Source organism: Entelurus aequoreus, linkage group LG10 (genome assembly GCF_033978785.1).
Source record: "Entelurus aequoreus isolate RoL-2023_Sb linkage group LG10, RoL_Eaeq_v1.1, whole genome shotgun sequence".
NCBI lineage: Eukaryota > Metazoa > Chordata > Actinopteri > Syngnathiformes > Syngnathidae > Entelurus > Entelurus aequoreus.
In genome coordinates, this window is record NC_084740.1 from 11,327,449 (window position 1) to 11,346,474 (window position 19,026).

The 19,026-nt window shown below is 37.7% G+C and overlaps 1 protein-coding gene across 1 annotated transcript in view; it reads left to right on the plus strand.

Moving 5' to 3' along the window:
• Positions 1-4,284, plus strand: part of calm3a (calmodulin 3a (phosphorylase kinase, delta)) — a 17,420-nt gene extending 13,136 nt beyond the window's left edge. The window contains exons 5-6 of the mRNA XM_062060098.1: positions 2,454-2,589; positions 2,675-4,284. Of these exons, the coding sequence (XP_061916082.1) occupies positions 2,454-2,589; positions 2,675-2,703 (165 nt within the window). The 3' untranslated portion in view covers positions 2,704-4,284. The remainder of the gene's footprint in view (positions 1-2,453; positions 2,590-2,674) is intronic.
• Positions 4,285-19,026: the final 14,742 nt, after the last annotated feature.

Sequence of the window (19,026 nt, forward strand, 5' to 3'; positions counted from 1 at the left end):
ATCTTAGAGCACCACAGTCGGTCGACCATTTTAAGAAGGGGACTAAAAACCCACCTTTTTAGCACAGGTTTTATCTAATTTTTCTGCCTTCTTGTTTTTAAATGCACTGCTTGCTTGTCTGTTTTTTATCCAGTGCTTTCATGCTTTTATTTCTATTTTTATCCATGTTTCTGTTGTGTCATGATTTAATTTATATTTTAATTTTTTATTATATATTCTTACTTTCTATTTTTTTTATTTGTATACTTGGCACTTTGAGATTTTAACAAATTTAAGGTGCGTTACAAATGCAATTCATTATTATTATCATATTCAGAAAACCACTGACAGTTCGTCGCTACATCTGTAAGGGCAAGTTAAAACTACTATGCAAAGCGAAAGCCATTTATCAACAACACCCAGAAACACAATGTGTGGTGCATTATTTAGCATGTTTTGGGCAAAATACCCCAAGAATCAATAATAACAGCACACTAAGCCTCTCTAAACAGCCCTGTTCAGAGCAACCTGTTTTGTTGCAATACAGGTTTTACACAAACCGCTCATCTTCACTCCAGCCCAAGTTCTTAAACCCAACAGTACTGGCCAAGAATCGTGAATAGGATTGTTGAACAACTTAAGCTGTCCATCAAGCAAGAAGTGGAAATAATTCCACCTGAAAAGCTTCAAAAATTGGTCTCCTCAGTTCCCAAACGTTTACTGAGTGTTGTTAAAAGGAAAGACCATGTAACACAGTGGTAAAAATGTCCCTGTGCAAACCTTTTTGCAATGTGTTGCTGCCATTAAATTGTAAGTTAATGATTATTTTGCCAAAAAAAGTAAGTTTCTCTGTTTGAGCATTAAATATCTTGTCTTTGCAGTCTATTCAATTCAATATAAGTTGAAAAGGATTTGCAAGTTATTGTATTCTGTCTTATTTAGGAATTACACAACGTGCTAACTTAACTGGTTTTGGGTTTGTAAGTCATGAACAATATTTAATATTGCTTCTGCCAAGAATGTATCTCATGTATTTTTCTAAAACATTTTTGAACAAAACTTGGTTCAGAGATTTCAGTGTGTGTTTAAAGGCCTACTGAAACCCACTACTACCGACCACGCAGTCTGATAGTATATATATCAATGATGAAATCTTAACATTGCAACACATACCAATACGGCCGGGTTAATTTCCCGCGAAACTTCCGGTTCAAAACATCTATGTATGATGACGTTTGCGCGTGACGTTGATGGTTGAAACGGAAGTATTCGGACACATTGTATCCCAATACAAACAGCTCTGTTTTCATCGCTAAATTCCACAGTATTCTGGACGTCTGTGTTGGTGAATCTTTTGCAATTTGTTTAATGAACAATGGAGACTGCAAAGAAGAAAGCTGTAGGTGTAGCGGCTGGCTGCAGCAACACAACCAGGAGGACTTTGACTTGGATAGCAGACGCGCTATCCGACGCTAGCCGCCGACCGCATCGATGATCGGGTGAAGTCCTTCGTCGCACCGTTGATCGCTGGAACGCAGGTGAGCACGGGTGTTGATGAGCAAATGAGGGCTGGCGTAGGTGGAGCGCTAATGTTTTTATCATAGCTCTGACGAGGTCCCATAGCTAAGTTAGCTTCAATGGCGTCGTTAGCAACAGCATTGCTAGGCTTCGACAGGCGGCACAGCATTAACCGTGTAGTTACAGGTCCAGTGTTTGGTTCGGTGTCTCCTGATAGTAGTATTGTTGATCTTCTGTCTATCCTTCCAGTCAGGGGCTTATTTCTTTTGTTTCTATCTGCATTTAAGCACGATGCTATCACGTTAGCTTCGTAGCTAAAGTGCTTCACCGATGTATTGTCTTGGAGATAAAATGTCCATTTCGCGTTCTTGACTCTCATTTTCAAGAGGATATAGTATCCAAGGTGGTTTAAAATACAAATCCATGATCCACAATAGAAAAAGGAGAAAGTGTGGAATCCAATGAGCTCTTTTACCTAAGTTACGGTCAGAGCGAAAAAAAGATACGTCCTGCACTGCTCTCTAGTCCTTCACTCTCACCTTCCTCATACACAAATCTTTTATCCTCGCTCAAATTAATGGGGTAATCGTCGCTTTCTCGGTCCGAATCGCTCTCGCTGATGGTGTAAACAATGGGGAAATGTGAGGAGCCCTTCAACCTGCGACGTCACGCTACTTCCGGTACAGGCAAGGCTTTTTTTATCAGCGACCAAAAGTTGCGAACTTTATCGTCGATGTTCTCTACTAAATCCTTTCAGCAAAAATATGGCAATATCGCGAAATGATCAAGTATGACACATAGAATGGATCTGCTATCCCGTTTAAATAAAAAAAATTAATTTCTGTAGGCCTTTAAGTGATATGAAATGTTCATATTGTTACACCTGTGTTGGACACAAACAAACTGCCTTAATGCATGGCTATGCAATGACGGTTGGGCTTGTGCTCCCCCTGCAGGACGGTAACGGCTACATTAGTGCGGCAGAGCTACGGCACGTCATGACAAATCTAGGAGAGAAGCTCACAGACGAAGAGGTGGACGAAATGATCCGCGAGGCTGACATCGACGGCGATGGTCAGGTTAACTACGAGGGTGAGATGTTTTCTACATTGCAACTGCACAATATGGCTTCCAGCTCTTGGTTAAACTGTTAATTTTTATTTTTTTTGTCCACCAGAATTCGTCCAGATGATGACCGCCAAGTGAAGACAATGCAGAATGTTCTCTTTAACGTTGCTTGTCCTCTTAAGATAACTGTCTTTAAGAACAAAAAGGAACTCCCCCCTCTTGACTCCCCCAAACAAAACAAAATTAATACTTGTAGAATTCGGTCAATTGTGCTTAAAACATCCAAATACTTCTGTGGTATTTGCTAAGCATATACCTACAGACTAATCCCTGAAGAAGTTAATGGACCAAGCTTTAAGAAGGCCAAAGGGCTTTTACTTCCGACCAAGATTCTGCCGAGTCACCCAGCTCATGAATAATTTAGAGGAAAGGGCAGCACTGCCACTGCAAGGGGGGGAGGGGATGGGAACCGATGCCACCGATCATTTTAGAGAAGTTGGCTATTTAAATCTTTCTGCTTCCGCAAAGAACCTCGCCTCTCTACTAGCATCAGTGGTGATTCTCTACCAATTTGAGTACTCTTCTTGCATGCAGCCGTTCTGTGGTGGTCTCCTGTCTCGACAAGGTGGTTCTGATCCCATCAGAGGTAGTGGTCAGATTGTGTACACAGTGAAGGTATATACATTCATATAGCTATATATCTGTAAAAAAAATATGTGTCACTATTGGTTATTTCAAAAGCAACTAGTCCGTGGTGTTTATTGGTGCTTGGTTGGAAAGTTTGGTTTAGAACAAGATTGATTCTCCCTAGTGGGATGTCCTGTTGTTTTAAGCGAGTTGCATTACGTTGCCGGGGCAACTGAGCGGAGACGCTAGTGTGATGTGTTGCTTGAGGCCGATTGTTGTGAAGACGCACTGGGGGACTGCTGTTAATACATTTGTTCTGCAAACATACAATATTGACGTAGTGCTTTATAAATGTGTTCTCAAATATTAATGTATTGACTAAAAACTTTGGTCACAAAATATATCTCACTCTATATACAGTATATATTGGTGTGTCGTAAAGTTTGCATTGCCTGTTGTTGTCGTGGTAAATAGCTTGTGCTCTGTTTTCTTTTTGGTTTTGAAATGTGCCATAATGCTCCCAAAACGCCTCAACTTTCTTGCAAGATTATAGTTAGTTATTTAAAAAAATATATTAAAAAAATACGGATTATTGAACGATGACATATTAAAATACATACTATGTTTGCACTTTGGTCTAAACCATGTGGCTATTACAAAAAAGTTTTGTTTTTAAAGAAGAAACCAAATTGGACTGTTGCTACTGCAATAACGACTTGTGTGTTTCCACTAATTTCTCGTCCTCGTTGGCTGTCCCATCTTAGGTTTGTCGTCCAGTCATTCAACCCTGAATCTGCTTGCTTGTTTTACTGAACACGATACATATATACCGTACTGTATATTTACAAATACCTAATGTAAGTTGGCCTGTTTAGAACGATTATAGTGAGTTTGAGAAAGGGGTTGTAGCAATTCGTTTGGTTGGGAGTTTTTCCAAAAGAAACACTTTGGAAGCGATGAATACCACTCTCTGGGTTTGATTATGATATGAAAAAAATTATGGACTGTTAGCTTCTGCTGATAGTGTCTCAAATATGTAAAGATGTTATATATATTTTCCATAAATCAATAAACTGAATGAGCTTTACTTCACCTGGATCTCCATGTCATACTTGCACAATCTGCTCGACCACTTGAACATCTAAATGCCTCATTTCAGATGAATGTTTTGTTGCAAATAGTCAACAGGGTCCCAAGAAATGCAACCCACCTGGAGTGTACATCAATAGGTGACTTAGGTGCCAATATTGCATCAAGAAAAAACAAGGATAAATCTGCAGTTAACTGGTTAGACATTTTTGTTTTCATCTGATAAAGTATAAAATGAACCATTGTAAGATAAAAATAATTAACATTACAACAATGACATTGAATGCTTTTTCCCCGCCAGTGGATTTTGTCGACCATCCAGAAGGGAGTCAATGTTGGATGACACAAGCCCTTCCTTGGAGCGACCATCCAGGCTGACATGATATTTAGTGGCTCTTGGGATTGCTGCGAGAGCCATGTGTTGTAATTCAGGTCAGCCGGTGTCATGACCCCTAAACCCAGTGCTCTAGATGCGACCAAGAACAGCCCCAGCTGATGGACGGGACAACGAGCCAATAAGACGAGTTGGCCTCTGAGGTGAGTAGACGTGATTGGACGTGCTATTTGTATTCACTGTGGTTAAGCAGATAAATGAAGCGAATTAGGGAAGAGGAGCGTGCTCAGCAGGAAAGTAAGACGTGTGGGGTCACAGACAACTGCCATTATCCTTCGCCGGTCGTGTCAACATAACAAACATTTTACATGTTATTCACATTCTTTTTAGGGTCAATCTAGCGTGTCAAAGTACCCTCACACTAATAGTTGCTTATTAACTTCAACAGTAGGTGGCGTCGTTTCATAATTCCTGCTGCACATGGGGAACTTTTTTTGCTTCTCAAAACCTAAACTAACACATCTCAGGGCATTCAATCGATCGCAACTGGACTGTTTGGTTTGTCTAAACTAATGCAAGAAAAAATGCATATGTCGACTCTAAATTGTTCATTTCGAACACACCCAGAAGGGGAAAACGATATAAATTTAACAAAGCCCCTAAAATAAAAGTTTTTAAAACATATTTGTTAATTTTCATGTATTTTATTTTCTAAATATAACACAGAATATGTATAAATCAAATTAAAAAAAGATACATATGTTGTTGGCTCCAAATTGCAAATTTTTAACACACCTGGCAGAAGAGGAAGTCAACATCAATTTTACAAAGCCCTGAAAATGAAAGTTTTTATTTTTTTCATTTTCATGTATTTTATTTACAAAAATCACACAGAATAGCAATCAATCTAATAAAAAAAGCATAGAGCAACTATCCCAATCTCCAATTCTTAGGATATAATTTTACAAAGCAATACTGTATATATGTGTGTGTGTGTGTGTGTGTGTGTGTGTGTGTGTGTGTGTGTGTGTGTGTGTGTGTGTGTGTGTGTGTGTGTGTGTGTGTGTGTGTGTGTGTGTGTGTGTGTGTGTGTGTGTGTGTGTGTGTGTGTGTGTGTGTGTGTGTGTGTGTGTGTGTGTGTGTATATACACATACATACACTAAAAAAAACTAAATTAAAACCGTAATAGTGATTAAAAAACGACAAACAAAATGTCCTACACTAACAGAAACAAGAAACAATATGTATCACTTCCATCACAGCCATCAATAATAAAAACATTAACGACAATCACAGTGGCTTACACTTGCATTGCATCTCATAAGCCTAACAACCACACTCTCGCCATTATTTAGCACAAGGAGGAATTAATCCTTTTTTAAGTTCATTTAAAGGTAAACCAATTCTATTTATGATAAAAATACCACAGTTCATACCAAAACTACTTTGACTCGTACAATACAATGTATATGGCTGGAAATTTAAAAAATACAATTGCCTGTGTTTGAATGTGGGCTGAGTGAAGGTGATCAGTAAGTATTTTAGGACTCCTTTGGGGTGTTTGTGCTTCTTTTATCTTAAATCCAACATGGCTACTCTGTAATATGCTGCAGGTGCAACTTTTTTTGCTAAAAAAAATAAAATACAATTCTCCATGTCCTTTTTAATATGTCTCAGACCCTTAAATTCAGCATTTGATAAAACCATGCGTTTGCCATTTGGTCACATAGCAAGCTCAAATTTTGCAATTTCTAGTTGTTAAAATATGGACAAACAGTTTCTACTTTTTTTCTGTCCGCCACATGACTGACATTTATGATTCACGAGAACTCCCACCCCATCCCTTAAAAACCACTTCAAGATTTCTCTCTAATGCTGAGTGTTTTTGCGGAAGTACAATACTAAGTAAATCATAATGTAAGAAAACCCTCTTAGTAGCCTGACTGTTTTACTATCCTGATGTGTGTTAAAAAGTACTTCCCTCGCATTTCATCAATAATCTTTATTACAGGATAATATACAATATAGAAATGGATATATTTTAGTGTAGGCAGTGCACAGGTTGTTACATCGCAATGTAAATTTTCTGTCCACTGAAGATGACTCGACACACAACCAATAACTGGCGACACAGGTGAATAGCAAAATAATTGTGTCTTGTCTCCAGTCAAGCATGGTGGTGGTATAGTGTCATGTTCTGGGGCTGCATGAGTGAGTGATGGGGGAGTTGTGGTTGATTGAAGTCAAAGGTTAATTCCAACATGCACTGTGGCAGAGAAACATAACAAGCCCAAACACACCTCCAAGACTGAGGTGGACTCACCATTTCTCAGACTTAATTTTTGCCTGTCCCAGCAGAACAGTGTTTCTTTCCCATTGTTATTGGGCCACAGGGGAACTGAGTTGTAATACACTTTTCCCCCACATGAGGCAGTAATGACACTATCAAACAGGCAAAAGAAGTCTGTAGCTAAAGCCTAAGGACACGTTCACACTGCACACCAAATCTGATTGTTTTTGCCCTCAAGTGACACAGATCGTATTAAATTTTTTTTTTAATTTAAAAGCTCCAAAGTGCTTCAGATCTGATCTTTTTGCATCAGATTCGGGTCACATCAGAAGGTAGTCTGAATCTTATTGGAATCTTATCTTTTCAAATGTGACTGCAGTCTAAACAGAAATACGACCTGATAGCGACTTCTACGTCATCTTTGGACAAGCTAGGTTATTTGTGTGCACGGCACGATCACTTTCTTTTTGCAATTCTCTTATTCCTCCTGCTGCAGTTGTTTTCCATTATTTGCCTACTTCCTCTACACAACAGCCACGGCACCAACCTATCATGCTGATCTGTGGTGCCCACGTTGTCACTTGTAGTAGCCACTTCCTCATTTATGAATCCAGTTTTCTGTGAAAATGAGCTGCTTCATCAAAAATAGCTACCAGCTGTGTCTGGTCCCATGCACGTTAATACTGGAGTCTAATAAAAATCGCATTTTACCTGCGATGTAAACAATCAACTAGAAAAAATCTGATTTAAAAAAAAAAAAAAATTAAATTGGGCCACTTTGGTCTGCAGTGTAAACATAGTTTTAGAAGTTTCTTAAAGGGGAGCTGCACTTTTAAAAGCAATTTTGCCTATGGTTCACAATCATTATGAAAGACAAGAACACACGTCTTTTTTTTTTGTATTTTAAAGATGATAAAAAAACTAGAGCTGTCAAAGTTAACACGTTAGCTATAAATGTAAATAAAGGTGCTAATTTTTTTAACGGGCGATTAACCCAAATACATCCATTTTGACTTTCGGGCAGTGCCGTAGGGGGGGAACTTGGCTGCAGTTCACTTGTTACTCATGAGCCACAAGCAAGCAGAAATTGACAAAGGAAAGTCATCTACCTTATGAAAATATCAGGTTTAAAACTATGGCAAGTTGTTCTCCCGACAAGAAAGGACTCTTTTTTTTTTGCCGTGAGAAGAGAGAACATCCCTGCAGCAAACGCCTGCTGCGCGCGTCATTCAGGTGGGTAGTGCTTTACTGTCGTGTTCAGATTACGTTTAAGGTGCAGTGATAACATTTAGATTCTTACTGTGACTGCTTTAGTATGTTAGATGGCATACAAGTTCAACAGAAATGAAAGACGGTCAGCAGGACTTTTATTGCAAACAGTCAATCTGACATTAAAACATGTCAAGACACCTTTTCAAACCACTTTTCCGGCTTTTAAAATAAAAGCGCTACGCTATGCATCTGGTTCAACTGCATTTACAAAATAAAAATGTCTTTGTATTACGATCATGGTTTGTCACTAGGGGTGGGCACCGGATCTGGTACTTTTTTGGCACCGACCGAAACCACCCGGTACTACCGGTCACTGATACACGTAAAATTCAGCGATGCCATGTTTTGGTGCCTGGGTTGCGCGTGATGTCACGTCTGTTTGAATTAGCACTTGCGAGTGGCGAGTACTTGCTAGCACTTAAGAGGAAAACAGGCGATTTCGAAGCGGACATGTTCTGGGTAATCTTGCAACCCATCAATGTTTCATGACAAAAACCCAACCACACCAAATAGAAAACACTCTTAAGTGTGGATCATCTTTCCCAAATGCAATGCCGATGCAGATTACGCTCTGCAGTATTTGTGACGTACAAATCAAGGCAAGCGGCAGGAATACTTCCAATCTGAGGAAGCCCTGGTTAAACACAGGATTTTTCTCATGGCTATAGAGTGCAGCCAAGTTAGATGTATGGCTGCAACTCCTGCATTTGGCACCTTTAGCGACTCTGCTTCAGCCAACAACACAGGGGAAGAAATGGGGTTAACATTTGGTGATGATAACAGCGACGTATTACTCCTTTACATCCGCTCCAGGTAAAAAGCCTACTGTATAAGAATACATTAGCTTTGCAATTTAATGAATGAATGATCTTTATTTGTCATTGTGCGTGTACAGGTACAGGTCCAACGAAATTTAGGTTGCTTCCCTGAGGTGCTTTGCATTTAAAAAAGAGAAGAAAACCACACAATATACAGAAATAACTTGGAATAGTTATCATAATCAGCTTTGTTCCTCATACTGTACTTTAATATTAATGTAAAGTGTTTGCTTCACTTTCATTTGTAAATACTTTTGGGGGAAAAAAATTATGGCTGGCGGAAATATTGTGTAAATTATTTTATAAACATGTTCTGGTTGAGTAATCAATTACAAAATGATTAGCAGTCTGAATATTACATTTGATTAATTATTAGAGAAGGTTAAAACATTGCCATGCAGCAATATGAAGACCATTAACTTGTACATAATATGTACAGAATATCAGAAGCATTTATTCAGATACAAATACCACATATAACAGCTGGGATAGGCTCCAGCCCCCTCGTTTCCCCAAAAGGGACACGTGGTATAAAATGGATCGATGGAAATTCTGAAAAACATCTTTGACAATGAAATCATAACAATAAATATTTTGTATTATGCTTGAAACGGTTATCTAAACATGGAAGTGTAGTTCCTTCTCTGAATGCAAGTGCTCCTACAGCAGGAATAGAAATGTTGTATTTCTACAAAATACAAAATCTGGCAAGACACCAACACACAGTAGGCATTTTTTATACAAAGGTTTAAAAACAAACATGATTATGGAATCAAACTTTCCCTGTGCCTTGTGATGGAATTGCCGTTTTTTTCAGGGTTAGAAAGTTGTAGCTTTTGTCAAATGACTATGCTACACAGCACACATCACAGAACAGCTTCTGTACTTCAGCATTTTCCACCAGACAAGCAACCGGAGTGGGAAGTTAATTGTGGTCACACACAATGGCCAAAAGGTTGGCAAATTGAGATGGGTGTTTTTCTGCAGTTTCAACAAAGGACCTATCTAATGTGTTATTTTGGGCTGCCACACTCCCGGTCTCACTTTGTGAGACCCCAAAGCGAACCATCAGACAGCGGAAATGGCTTGAAACTGGCATGCAGCTGGATTGTTGTTCTCCATGGAAAACAGAGACAATACAGAATTACACCCAAGACAAGGACACACAATTGTTTCCAGAATTTATTGTAGTTAAAATATCCATCCATCCATCCATTTTCTACCGCTTATTCCCTTCATCAACCCTAAATGACGCTCTGATTGAATTAAATAGGAGATCCAAGGGATCCTGGATGAAGCAGTTCCGGAATCATCAGCATCCGTGTGTCCAATTAATGATAAATCCAATCACGGACAATTACCTGCACAGTAAAAAAGTTGTATGAGTTTAAACAAGAACTTACAAAAAAGCACCATGTAATGTGTAATGTTCGGTCAAAGCAGTCCAATGAATTTCAACTACCACATCCATCAGTAATGTGTAACCAACAATTGTTGAATGCATATCACAGTGACGCAAACTCACAAAGAAAGAACATTGTAAAGTGGTACCAGGGCGGATAGATAATTAGTTTACATCAATGTTTTTAGGAATGAGATCAGTGTTTTGTTAAGCTTGTACAGTCTTCTTTTAGGACAATGGAACAATGTAATTTCAGAAATCAGAGAACTCGTGAACATACACTGAATACAAGATCAATCCAACAAGAACAAAACTACGTTGAAAAACATAAAGGAGATGATTATATATACTGTACATACTAACTAGAGATGTCCGATAATATCGGCAGGCCGATAAATGCTTTAAAATGTAATATCGGAAATTATCGGTATCGTTTTTTTTATTATCGGTATCGGGTTTTTTTTGGGTTTTTTTTTGTTTTTTTTTTAAATTAAATCAACCTAAAAAACACAAAAATACACTTACAATTAGTGCACCCACCCAAAAAACCTCCCTCCCCATTTACACTCATTCATACAAAAGGGTTGTTTCTTTCTGTTATTAATATTCTGGTTCCTACATTATATAGCAATATATATCAATACAGTCTGCAAGGGATACAGTCCGTAAGCACACATGATTGTGCGTTCTGCTGGTCCACTAATAGTACTAACCTTTAACAGTTAATTTGACTTATTTTCATTAATTACTAGTTTCTATGTAACTGTTTTTATATTGTTTTACTTTCTTTTTTATTCAAGAAAAGGTTTTTAATTTATTCATCTTATTTTATTTTATTATAATTTTTAAAAAGGACCTTATCTACACCATACATGGTTGTCCAAATTAGGCATAATAATGTGTTAATCCCACGACTGTATGTATCAGTATCAGTAATTAAGAGTTGGACAATATCGTATATCGGCAAAAAAGCCATTATCGGACATGCCTAATACTAACCATCCATAACATTAGTGTTGTGTCATACATAACATTTAGAAACATCTAGGTCCTGCAATAGACAAACAAAACAGAACAGTGAAAAACATTGAAATGAGCACCATGTAATGACACTTGTGTAATACAAGGCTGTTAAAATGTATTGAACAAAACTCATATTTTGATGCATATCTGTTGATCATGAAGCAAATCTGTTAAACATTTTAACCAAATTGGTTTGAGGGGCAAGCAGTAGAAATGGATGAATGGATGGACTATTATGGACAGTCAGACGTTCAGTTGTTTATATTTATAAGTAAATGTATATTAAGACATGACAGCTAGTTTGCTGTTTGTGAATTACATGTGAATACATTCTGTGCAAAAAAATCGCCGGTCGTTCTACCAATGATAATTGTTTTGTAGCATTATTGTGTCAGTTGTAAAACTACTGATAAAGTCTCAGTTCATATTTGGAACACTGGCACTAAATATACAGTAGCTAACTAAGCTAGCTGCAGGAGCTAGCAACAATTTTGCTGGTGGGCATAAATACAGTAGAATAATCTTCGATTCACAAAATATAACCAATAATAATGTTCACTCTTACTTGTGACGATTTGTGCAAGAATATGCAGCACAACACTCTGCCATTGTGTTCTTCCCTGTTCTTCCTGCTGCTCAAAGAGGAGTATAATACCGGTTCAAGATGGCGGGCGAATTTCCTGCGCCACAGCACCCAATGCGGCATCTAATCATTTATGATATCTATGCTTGCACCACCAAAAGTGCGCATCTCAGATGAACGCGTGCAAAGACGCAATGATAGACTTAAATTGGTCATATTATAATATTTTTTTCTACATTTAAAACACTTCCTTGTGGTCTACATAAAATGCAATGGTGGTTATTTGGTAAACATTTTGCATTGATTGTTTTACAGACCACTTTCAAGCTGCTTTCTGAACGCTTTTTTAGGATGTGCCATTTTGTGGGTGGTCTTATTTAAAGGGGAACTGCACTTTTTGGGGGAATTTAGTCTATCGTCCACAATCATTATGAAAGACATTACGACGACTGTATTTTTTTTAATGCATTCTAGATAATAAATACATTTGATCAAAAGTCCTCTTACAATGGAGCCTATGGGAGCCGCTCTATTCTGCCTATAAAACGTCCTTAAAAACATCCAAACACCTCCATTAAGGTTTTATATACACACTGTAAGTGAAGTGAAGTGAATTATATTTATATAGCGCTTTTCTCAAGTGACTCAAAGCGCTTTACATAGTGAAACCCAATATCTAAGTTACATTTTTAAACCAGTGTGGGTGGCACTGGGAGCAGGTGGGTAAAGTGTCTTGCCCAAGGACACAACGGCAGTGACTAGGATGGCGGAAGCGGGGATTGAACCTGCAACCCTGAAGTTGCTGGCACGGCCGCTCTACCAATCGAGCTAAGTATATATAACTGGCACATTCATAATAACATTTAATACTTACGTATTTTGATCATTTTAAGCATACAAGGCATATTCATTAAAAAAATGTATCACTAAATTAACTTTTTTTTTTTCTTCATCACTGATAATTACTCACTGCAGACTTCATGAGCCAACATACATGATATCACTTACTGTACAAGTTCTGCTGGTGACCAAGCGTTTTTTCCTTGGGTCTAAATTGGATGTCAAAGTGCATCAACTTGTTGGAATACATCTTCAGCCTTCTTCTGTCCAGGTAAGTGGCATGATTTATGATCTACATACAATAAACTTCCAAGGAGCAGGGAAGTGAGGAAGCAGCAGACCACTCAATAATGTAAACATCGGCACACAGTAATCACGTCGACGCTATAGAAAAGTTGTCTGCGTTAGCGTTGTAATAACAATATTACTAATACTTGGTTAATATACAAATCACAAATTGTAAGTGGAGTATTGTTGGTGGTTTTTGGATGTTTTTTAATTGGGTTTTATGGGCAGAATAGAAGACCTCCCATTGGCTCCTCTGTAAGCTGACTTTTATTTACGAGTTAGAATACATTAAAAAAAAAATCCATCCGTAGTCATGTATTCCATAATGATTGTGAACGATAGGCAAAATTCCAAAAAAGTGCAGTTCCCTTTTAAGTGCCTCAACTTCGACGGCGTCGTCTCCCTGTCAGCCAAGTTGTAGTTTTTAGTGCTACCACATGGAGTCTACTGACAGATATAAGTTAGAACTATACGCTACTTTGTATTAGAAATGGCAACAGCAAAGGATGCATGTGCATGCACGAGCCAGTCTGACCCACAAGAAGAGAATAGAGAAAAAGAAGGAACCCGGCCCATAATGCATACCACTTTTTGCGCCATTGTCAATAACAAGGGTGCCCAAACATTTTGCCTACAAGGGCCTAAGGGAAAATGTGACAATGGTGCGCGGGCCAAACAGCGATTTTTACCATCCAACAGCTCCACCAGTGAGGAGTGTATCCTCACACCGCCACATATAAAATAAGTTGTGTGCCTAATATAGTTAACATGCAACTCTGCATCTTTTATGTACATTTGGCAGATTTTAACCATTTCCAGGTGTTGTTCTGTAACCAGTTCCTCCAAGATATTTCATCTATCCATCCATCCATTTTCTACCGCTTATTCCCTTCGGGGTCGCGGGGGGCGCTGGAGCCTATCTCAGCTACAATCGGGCGGAAGATATTAATCGCTTCCAAATTTTGAGACAGATTAGTCATATGGATGATGCTAAATTTCTTAACGTTTTAAGGTTTCTTTCTAGGACGTGGGCGAAGCATGGCGACCAAGATTATTTTCCACAGAGGGTCAAAAAGTCGCAACTTTACTGTCTCAAATTCAAACGCATCTACTTAGCCTGTAAATAAAACATCTGTAGCTTTTACGATAGAAACAAACTGGCAGCTCAGTCACCAAAATTCTACCGTTACATTTACACCAAATTACTGTAAATTGAAAATCTGTACGACTGTTCTTGTTTTTACGTAAAAATTCTTGTGACTGAGCTGCCAGTTTTTTACCCATTTTTATCACAGTACATTTCTATAAATTGAAAAACAGTACCACTGTTATTTTTATCACAAAATTTGCCAATCAGTGGTACTTTAACTTTTTAACTTTACCGACTGAACTGCTACTTTTTTACCTTGGAATCCACATTCCCTGTTTTTACAGTGCATTATTAAAAACGGTACTGCAGATGATTTTACGGTAAATTTCTAGCGACTGAGCTGCCCGATTTTTACAGTAAAATCTACTGTCTATCTTTTTTTTTTACAGTGTAGCCTTGCGGACATGCTATCAATGATTGTTCAGCTTGAAAGATGTCAGTATGAGTAACTATTAAATCTGGTAGCCACCCTTTGGCGGGCCAAATAAAATGACACAGCGGGCCAAATTTGGCTTGCGGGCCCCACTTTGGGCATCACTTGTCAATAGTATTGCTCCTTGAGAAGACAATACAGTAGATGTGAAAAGTGAATTCTCCTTTGTCTTATACTATGGATGAACTACTGTATTATTGACCGTTCTAATCTTTTAAAGAGTCAATCTGAAAAGCATTAAAACAAAGCACACTGAAGCCCTCAAGGCTCAAGCTGTAAACAAGTCTTATACGTAACAAAAGGAAACAAATTATTTTCTTTGGCAGATTGTGTTCTAATTTTAAAAAATGCGTGTAGGCTTTTTTTTTGTTTAGCACAAAAAGGCTCCTCATATTCCATTTCGGTTTGCATGTCAGCAAATTAAATATGCACTGTTAGCTGGCTAATTCCATTTGTATCGTTTGTCTCTCAATTGTAGGGTAAATGCCTGCTTGGATTGTCCGTGGGTGTGATTTATGTTCACCGAGTCATTTGCAACACCAGAGTCAACCATTGGTTTCATGTCCATCTGGACATGACTGCTACTTGCTTCCAAAAGTGGAGTAAATCAAAACATCTAAAAGTGAAAGGTATTCTACAAAACCACCTACTGGAGTTTAAAGCACATCAGGCCATAACCAAGGTAACTAGGGTGATGGTGATGTTTTAGTTTATTTCAGACTTGCTTATTAACAGAGTTGAGCAGCGTTGAAGTACATTGCAGGTTTTACATTTGCATAATTCAACTTGTCCAAAAAGCAGTAAGTACTGTAGAAGTAGATCTTACACCTTGTCTGTGTCTCAACAGTTACTGATAGTCTGGTCTCTTCTTGTGTACATCGTGTACCGTTTCCCGTTTCTTATAGGGAGGGGAAAAAACTTCAAATAGTTTTCCATTTGCGTAAAAGAGGCCCTTGTGCAGACCAAAACAATATCCACTAGCATAGATGATAGTTTACGGGAATTATTGGCTATGACATAAGCTAAACTATAGAGTTACTACAGTAATAGGATGATGCAAATGAGCTGCAGATGGATGTTTCCACGGTGATACAAACTGTTTAGACCCTTAATTACTGCAATAACATGGTCACGAGGGTCCTTTTCCTAAACTCAAAATACTTTGTGTTCATCCATGTTTCACTCAAGATGGTCTGGTTGTGGTCACCTAATCATGCAAAATACTAATATTACCCAAGAAGTTATTTTGATTTGGGATTTAATTTCACAAGAAACCCTGCTTTTAGTTGGAAAGAAGCAGCGTTTTTCTGTGTGTTATTATAAGAACTTCCAATGAAAATGGAAAGTACTATTTTTTTTGTTGCAGTAAACAAAGAAAGCATCTGTATAAACAAAATGATGCTTTATCATTCCTACAAACTGTTCTTTGCAGTATGGGTCAAGAAAAAATAATTCAGTCGTGGGAAAAAACAGACCAGCAGAAATATGTTCAATATTATATAACATTCCCCACAAAGGGATTGTATCAAGATATCGTCCCACATCCTGCCAAAATGCAATTATTTGACATGTCAGTGCCGTCTCTTCCTACAACGCGGCTGCTTCTTTATCATGCCATATTTACTGACCTCATTGTATGATAGTAATCTGTCTTTTCAATCCTCCATTCAGGCCAAGAGATTGTTAAATACACTACCTGAGAACTCATTAATTATTAACCGCATCCTCTTTAGTGTCTGCTTAATGCAAAATGCCGACAATTTGTTTGGTCAATACATGTGTCAGTGCAAAAATGAGTGAGAAGACTCTGACTGGTACGCTCCATGTCAAATTTCACTTCAAAATACAACAAGACGGAGCTTTAGACTGTCAAAAAATAAATGGTGTGCATGCAAGTAAAACATGTAAAAGATTTCCAATATGACAATAAAATTGCATTTTGTGTATTCTTCAAAGTAAATTTTAGATATTTGCAAGTAATATATTCAGATTAATCAAAATGCAAAATTTATCTGATTTTTTAAAAAAATACAAAATAAAAATAACATTTGACAGGACGAATTGCAACACAGCAGTAATAAGACATTGTCTGGCTGTAGCATCTCAAGGTGTCGTATTTTGAGTGTGTGTTCCAAAATACTGCGATTCATCAACATGCAAAATAACCTGATGGAAAAAAAAAATTAGCACTTGACAGCACTAACTGCAATACAGGACCTTCTAGCTCTGGGGTCTGCAACCGTTACTATCAAAAGAGAAATTTTTGTGCCTCTTCCACTAAAGAAAAATAGCATGGGAGCCGCAAAAACGTAACACAGCTTATACACTTTTAAAAGTTTTCATCTTTGTATTTTTTATTTTATAGGAAAAGCAATCTGTCCATGTGGAATGAAGCCATTTTTTATTTTTCTCTTCTTTTTTTTTGTGGCAAGTATACATGGTTAGTGTACCCCAAGGGGTTGCACCCTCGAGAGGCTAAACTGAACACACAGGCTTCCAGTCTCTCTTACTTGCCTTCCTTGCGCTTCAGGACTCAGCCTTTGCACATTCAAGGCCTCACAGGCTGTGAGAAATTATAGATCTCTTTTAAAAATGCAAACTTTTGTCCATTCGGGGTAAAAAAAAAAATCTGAGGGAGCCACAGCAAGGAGGCAGACAAGACACATGTGGCTCTAGAACCCCGGGTTGCAGATCCCTGGTAACTGTAGCATCGCGGACATTTTGGGAATGTGTGTCCAATACACTGCGATCAATCATTATTAATCAAAATGAAAAAATTATCTGATTAAAAATGTTATCAGCGCTCATTGCAATGCAACAGTAATAAGACATTGTCTAGCTGTAGCATCTGGACATGTGACATTTTGGGATTGGATGCAGACATCTCCATATTTGCACCCTGCTGTCCTATTTCGTGCTGGGGGAAAAAATCCGACCTGTGCTTGCCACCCACTGCCATCTGCAGAATTTCCTTGAGTGGCTGTAATTTAGGAAGCAACATGATCCCATTAACCAAACATTGGCACCGTTGTGTTCTAATCGTGTTTTTGGTCAATTATAGAAACAGAAACACTGGCAACAGGAAACGAGGCAGAATAGAATTACTTCCAATAATTTCTATTCATGTTTTTTGATGTGCGCTCCTCTGCTTTCTATTTGCTTGTGGTTTAAAGCGAACAATAAGAAGCACATGCGTGGACAGGCTTCACAGGGAAACCGGATCATTATCATGACAACCCAGTTAAATGCTGCTTAAAGTGGACTTGTATCTCTTTTATTTAGGATATACACATGTTCCTGTAGTATTTCTTAGTGTGTAAAAAAAAAAAATTCAACATTTTGTAGGAGCATATGTTCACCCTTTAGATCAGGGGTGTCAAACTCATTTTAGATGGGGGGCCACATGGAGAAAAATCTACTCCCAAGTGGGCCGGACTGGTAAAATCACGGCACGATAACTTAAAAATAAAGAGAACTTCAGATTGTTTTCTTTGTGTGAACATAGAACAACCACATTCTGAAAATGTACAAATCACAACGTTGTTTTTTTACACGTACATGTTGCGGTTAATAGTATTCTATTTTTATTTGTCGTTATTTATACTTTCTGAATAAATTATGTGATAATGTTCATCAGTCGACTCATTGGTGTTTATTTTCAATCTATTAAGATAAAAAAATAATATAAAAATAAAATTACTGGATGTTATTTATGTAATTTGCTCATTTTCCTCAACTGGTGCACTAATATCATGTGGTTTACTATTATTTTTTACATACATATGTAGCATTTCAACTGTGGTTGTTTTTAAAGGGCTTTATAAATAAAGTTGGTATGGTATGGTATGGTATAATCTACAAAGATACAAATAATTGCTATTGCGACATCTAATGGACACATTTAGGACAGCAGTTTCTTTCATTCAAAAATTCCGCACACTCATCCCGTGGGCCGGTTAAAACCTGTTCGTTTGACACCCCTGCTTTAGATGTAGGCCTATTAAAAATAATTAATTAGTTTTATGTGTGAAATGAAATAACTATATTGATCATGGCATAAAAAATAAATACTTATATTTAGCAATATAATTAGTTAATGAACAATTGAATACATTATTATACAAGTTAATTTCTTAATTTACTTTATCTTTGAATAAATATAACTTCTCAAAGATATGCTGTACTCAGTACGTGTCCATGCACTAAATTAGTCCGATTTGTCATATAGTTTGGCTCTATATTAGCCTCCTCTAGCTCATGGAAACACCTTAATCCGATTTGAAAAATTGGACTAACACACCTGGATTATGC